Genomic DNA, 6,058 nt, shown 5'->3' on the forward strand with positions numbered 1-6,058 from the left:
CAAGGTGCCCACGCCGCCTGGAACGGCGAAATTGCTCCCAGCCTCGACTACAACCGTCGTCCAGCTGCGCGCGGGTCGCGCGGCGCCAATGAGGAAGGCGACTTCTGCATCGGCTCTGGCTGCTGCTGCTGCTACCCAAGGGAGACATCCCAAAACTCCCCCTGCAATTCCCCCCAAGGCCGCCCCGCACAACAGGAAGTCCCCCCCGGGGCCACAAAAGTCGACGAGACCATCGACGTCGCCCCCGGGACCCCACAAAAGAAACAAGCGAGCGGTCCCATCGAGAGGAAGCTCAACCCCCCCTGCGAGTGCCCCAGCCCCAAAGGCTGCCACCCCCTCACCCCCACCGGCTCGACCAGCGAGAAGCTGGCCAACTCCCCCGCCCGTCACGCCGGTAACGACTTTTGTCGAGGTGGTAAAGGGTCGATCCCCCTTGCCACCGGCCCCCCCATTCGTCCCCCTGACTGGTGCAGTGCTTACGGCGGATGTGACCACCACACCGTCGTACAGCCGGCCAATACCATCACCCACCATCTCCCCGCCGGCCACCGGTATCGTTCCGGTGATGCTGCTGTCCCCCGACAGGCCCATCACTATAACAGCTTCGCCTGCCCTAACGAGAGGGACGTTAATGGGCAATGGCACTCCGCGTTCCCCCACTTCTTCTTCTTATTCTTCGATCTGTCCCCTCCCTACCATCAAGGAGGACATACGCACGATCGAACCAAATTTAACTTTGCCCCCAGTATTGGGGAGTCCCCGGCCCGCTGGGTCGAATGAACCCATAGGAAATGTGACACCTCCACCCTCGGAGACAATCGTCCGAGAGGTCACCAACGTCGGGGACGAGGACACGTGGACCCCCGTGCGGGCCCGCCGAAGAAGGAGTAAAAGAGCTTCGCCCCCAAGTCCCCCCACCCGCAAGCAGCAGCAGCTGACACAACAACAACAACCACAACAACAACTGCAGCAACAACCCCGCTGCCAACCTGAGAGCCGGCAGTCGCCCCAACCCTCCACCCCCCCTGCAGCTGCAGATTCAGCGCGTCCCGACGCAGGGAGGGGTCGAACACATACGCGGCCACGTGGAGCGTGCGTCGATAATACAATCAGGGCCGCAGGTCACACTACTCGTCCGGGCGTCATACCAGTTTCGCGGCGCCCCGGTGCCGTCCGGGGTTGCGTCTGTAGGTGTACCTGCGGCCGCCGGGATGTCACCGTCGCTACGCGAAGAGGGGAGCGAGTTCACCGCCGGAACCCCCCCTCGAGCGACGGTTCCGCGCCGCGATTAACGGGTCCCGCGCCGGCGACCCCGCTGGGGGGCCGTAGGAGCGGCGAGAATAGTGCGCCTTCCCTCGAGTGCGAGATCACCGGGGTGCGCAACCCTCCGCCACCTGCATCGAACGGCCGACGCCGACGACACGGGGCGGTTAACGGGGAATCGCTGTCTGCCAAGGCGGCAGCAGCGCGTACCCGCGCCGCCCTCGTGGAAGAAGCGAACGCCGTTCAGACGAGCGAACAGTTGGAGGCTGTGGCCACTAATCTGGCCCGGCTCTTCCCCGCGAGGAGGGTCACGCGCACAAACGCGAACGTGAATATTGCCAGAAGCGCGTCGGCCGACCGTCCACGCAGGGCGAACGCGGCGACTCAACCTGTCATCAACCCCACTGATGAGTCTAGGCAGCGACTCTGAGATGAAACGCATTTCCTCACATTATACCACTTCCTACATTATCCTTGCATCATAAACACTTTCAATCCCTTCACTTGGTGGAGCCGCGGTCGGCATCGCGAATCGAGTCGCGCGAGCGAGGAGAGAGATGGCGCTAGCGCGGCTCGACAGAAATTGTAGTCGGCGCCGACAGGTGGCAGGGTCGGCGCTCGCGTAGCGGCTTCACGACCGATCAGTCGCTCTTCGCTGCTCGACTCGACCGAATGTGTTTTCCGCCGCTTCGCGCGCGGCGCGAGCACACTTACGCGTGGGACGAAATCGATAATTAATCTGTTTGAAAATAATGTGCAAAATTGTACTTGACCGGTTTTTTCAAGACTAAAGTTTTTTATTGTTGCTCCGTGATTTACTCATCGAGAGAATACTCCAAGAAACCGTGGGTCGGAAATGACTCGTTCTCCTGAAAATGATTACATATATCTAATTATCATTAAACTCGCAATATATGTAACATGTTTATATTTTGCAATGGAATAGACTCTGCTATTGCCGATTGATGTCATATTGATGTCGAGACGAATTCAACACTGTATAAGCTCATTTGAGACAGCGTAATTATAGCGACAACGAAAAATGTGATATACAGAGCGGAGCTCTGTATATTGGATTGTTCGTTGTCGCTATAATTACGCTGTCTCTAATGAGCTTATACAGTGTTGAATTCGTCTCGACATCAATATGACATCAGTCGGCAATAGCAGAGTCTATTCCATTGCAAAATATAAACATGTTACATATATTGCGAGTTTAATGATAATTAGATATATGTAATCATTTTCAGGAGAACGAGTCATTTCCGACCCACGGTTTCTTGGAGTATTCTCTCGATGAGTAAATCACGGAGCAACAATAAAAAACTTTAGTCTTGAAAAAACCGGTCAAGTACAATTTTGCACATTATTTTCAAACAGATCTCCACCGATCCAAAGATGCAGAATCCAGCTATGGCTAGTCTATGCACATAATTTTGGTACTCTCTGTATCTACTATATGTATTTCTTTTTAATTCTTTCGAATATAAATATTATTTAAATAATTAAATACGTATTTTTAATGGCATTTGAGTAAAATGAATAAACGTCTATTTATTTGATTTGAAAATACTTATTTTGAGACTATTTTAAGGAACTTTACTTTGAGACTATTTTGAGACTATTATTTTGAGACTACTAGACTACTAAAAACTTTTTTTTGAGAATATATAATTTGGGCCACTCCCAGCGGCACTGCAATGCCGGGCTGACCCGCGGTGGAGGAGGAGCGAGCCCCGCCGACTCCACCAGTTTCCAAAAATCAGGTTAATATTCAGACTCCTCTATGAGGAGTGTATCAGATATTAAGCTGATAAGAACAGATACTACACTTTGATCTTAGCCATCAGGCCGAGAAGCGATGCTTTGAGAAGCTTTTGATTCATTTTTAAAAGCTCAAAATTCAATTTTTATAGTGAGAAACTTTGAGCGCCCGAGTCGCCCTCTGGACGATACGCCAGACGTTATCGTTAGCACAAAGGAGGTCATTACGCGCAGGTCTGTACGTCCATGTGCAGTACAGAACTGTATTAATAAATAAATAAATAAATAAAATTAAGAAATAAAAAAAAATTAATAACAACGTTCAAAAAAATATCAATATTAGAAGAAATTACTAGTTTAACAAAATTTGAGTAGTGTAACGGATCGTCCGGTAGATGGAAGGAACATTGATACGCTTGTAGCGACTTCTACTTTGAAGAATTTAGATCAACGATATCTATTAAAACGTTCCATCGAGATATTTATTATAAACAATAGAATATTTAAAAATTGTTAGTAATTTTATTATCACCAAATATTTACAGAAGCTTGTATATACTGCAATCATCATGTCAATTATTCATTCGGTATTTAACTTTCATTATTTAATCTTCGTTATTTGATATTTGTTCTTAATAATTATATATTTTGTTAATAATATATTGATAATATTTTTATATAAACTCCTAAAATTTATTACGGAGTTATTATTTATTTGTAGTATTGTGATTTTAATTTATTTATCATCATAATTACTACACGCTTGTTTCGATTGTTACTTCCGCTCAATTGAGTACGGCGACATCTACTTCCGCTGAATTGAGTACGGCGACATACGTCCGCTTAATCGATTCGCCAAAGGCGGGGAGACCAATAGCGACACCTTTTTAAAAGCGAGACAGAAAATCAATTTATTGTAATTTTTCAGTTTTTCCTGCGTTTTCCTATTGCTATCTCTCAAAAAAGTGTCGTGCTAATTTCCTATTTCCGCACCATTTAATTGTCGTGCTCCGAAAAAGGTGTCGTTACTCCTGTTCCCGCGCTTTTCTACCACCGTCTTCTGACGTAGGTGTCGCTGTGCTCAGTTGAGCAGCATAACCGTCGCTACATGAACACTTCATAAATGTTTCGTTTTGTTTCGTTTTGTCTCAAAATCTAATATCAAATACATGAAAAACATATATAAATTGCACATTTTGTGTAGAGGATTCGTATAATCCATTGAAGTATTCGTAAGTTTTTCCACAAAAAAAATCGAATTGCACGTATTCGAATTAATATTAATTATTAATTAGCATAAATAATTGATTGATTTTGTAAAAGTTTTAGGTTTTAGGATTGATTTCGTAAAAGTAAAGGAGCACAATTAAATAGCAGGAATACTTCATTCGTGTATTACGTTCAGCTCGTATAAATACATACACAAGGTATAATAAAGTATATAATAAGTTCGATGATCGCAGAAAGTACCAGCATACTTTGTTCCCAAAAACTATATTTTTAATTTTTTTATATGATTTTTTTAGAATTTGAATTGCTCTAGCTGGGTTTTCATGTGCTGCAGTATCATTGCGAATATATACATTGTATTATTGGGTGTAGTTGAAACATTTACAGTGTATACAGTGTAGAGTACAGGTCCAAGCAAGCTTCCTTACGACATTCTTGCATTTATGTATTTTATACTAGAGAACGAATCTTTTATTTTTACATAAAATGTTCTCTTTGTAAGGTAGGAGTATAGTAGTTGGTAGAATACATCAGGGAAGTGATTTTTAATTGTTCTCAATAATCTTCCAGATTTTGTCGAAGGATTTCTCTATACCCAGGAATAGGCATATTGAGCATTTTTTATCTTCCAGAGCATGGATAATTTTGTTGGTTACCTTGTACATCTGCTTGATTGTAGCAGTTTATCTCTGACTCCAAATTTATGATTAAGTATTAGTTGTTTACTATTGATTATTTCTAATTCTGACGAGGAATATTTTTTATAGTATTTTCAAGAGAATTGATGAAAAAAATTCATGAATATTTTTATCTGGTTTCGGCAGCATTATAATTTCAATCAATTTCCATGTGCTTGGAAAATGCTGGATTCTGAATGTAGCATTAAATAATATTGTTATGAATCTGACAGAGTTGGGCATATTTTATTCGAACGAATAACGAGTAAAATACTGTCAATTTTATTTGTAAATAACGAATACCGATTTATTCGAGAAAGAATTATTTGTTATTTACGAATAACAATTTTATTCGTGGAAAAATTATTCGTTACAAAGCTTATTCGAACACATAGTTGGGCATTATTTGAATAAATTCTTCGAATAAAATTTTATTCAAAGTTTTTCAACTCTGGAATCTGATAGTTCTTTGCTCGATAATTCTTTAATTATTTTTCCTGTAATCAGATCGAAACTTGGGATTTGATATGTTTTGATTGTTTTAATTTCCGATTTGACAGTTTTGCGAATTGTGTTATTTTGTTCTTCAGCTTCAGTGTAGTTGTTAATTACTGTAGTTTCTTCCGACATAATATTGGCTGCAAGGTTTGTCTAAGGTAATTGCAAAAGCTATAACTTACTCTGAGGAAGCTTTAGCTCAAAAGTTGTCCTGTTACAGTTAAAATTATAGGCCTTTTTATTCTTCTTATTGCCTTCCATAGTGCATAATTTGTATCCTCCCATGGTGAGAGATTCAATAAATACTTTTCCATTTCTTTGTTGCAATATTCACTATTTTAGTTACTTTGGTGAGTATATTTAATTGTAGTTAGTTGCCAATTCAGCTGTTTTATATTTCTGTTATTGCGATTTCGCTTTTCTTTTTTGCTTTATTTTCTATGAGGTGCAAATCACCATGTGATTTGGGTACCATAAGCTGTTGCTATATTTGTTAGTTTATGGATGACCAGACTGCTTCTTGAATCGTTTGAGTTAAATAATTGACTGCATTCTCAATATGTTTAGCTGTTTTTAAAGGAATATTGCAGTTCAAGCTTTAATTAATTAGCAGCCTCAATTTTTCC

At 42.4% G+C, this 6,058-nt stretch overlaps 1 protein-coding gene, 1 long non-coding RNA gene and 1 other non-coding gene across 4 annotated transcripts; 2 read left to right on the plus strand and 1 right to left on the minus strand.

Moving 5' to 3' along the window:
* Positions 1-88: 88 nt before the first annotated feature.
* Positions 89-1,693, plus strand: LOC122536924 (nascent polypeptide-associated complex subunit alpha, muscle-specific form-like). Its single transcript, XM_043669711.1, has one exon. It carries the CDS (start codon positions 89-91, stop codon positions 1,691-1,693), a length of 1,605 nt encoding a protein of 534 aa, XP_043525646.1.
* Positions 1,694-2,933: 1,240 nt separating this feature from the next.
* Positions 2,934-3,126, minus strand: LOC122536929. Its single transcript, XR_006308517.1, has one exon. It is a non-coding gene; the product is annotated as a U2 spliceosomal RNA (small nuclear RNA).
* A 981-nt stretch (positions 3,127-4,107) lies between these two features.
* LOC122536927 lies at positions 4,108-5,202 on the plus strand. 2 transcript variants are annotated; one of them, XR_006308516.1, is made up of 4 exons: positions 4,108-4,259; positions 4,351-4,454; positions 4,554-4,759; positions 4,828-5,202. It is a non-coding gene; the product is annotated as an uncharacterized LOC122536927 (long non-coding RNA). The 2 variants fall into 2 exon arrangements; XR_006308515.1 differs by having other exon boundaries at positions 4,554-5,202.
* Positions 5,203-6,058: the final 856 nt, after the last annotated feature.

Source organism: Frieseomelitta varia, unplaced genomic scaffold, assembly GCF_011392965.1.
Source record: "Frieseomelitta varia isolate USP_RPSP 00005682 unplaced genomic scaffold, Fvar_1.2 scaffold_877, whole genome shotgun sequence".
NCBI classification, from domain to species: Eukaryota; Metazoa; Arthropoda; class Insecta; order Hymenoptera; family Apidae; genus Frieseomelitta; species Frieseomelitta varia.

Excerpts from the sequence above, each read along its gene's own strand:
- LOC122536924 (XM_043669711.1), top strand. The coding sequence starts at position 89 with ATGAGGAAGGCGACTTCTGCATCGGCTCTGGCTGCTGCTGCTGCTACC.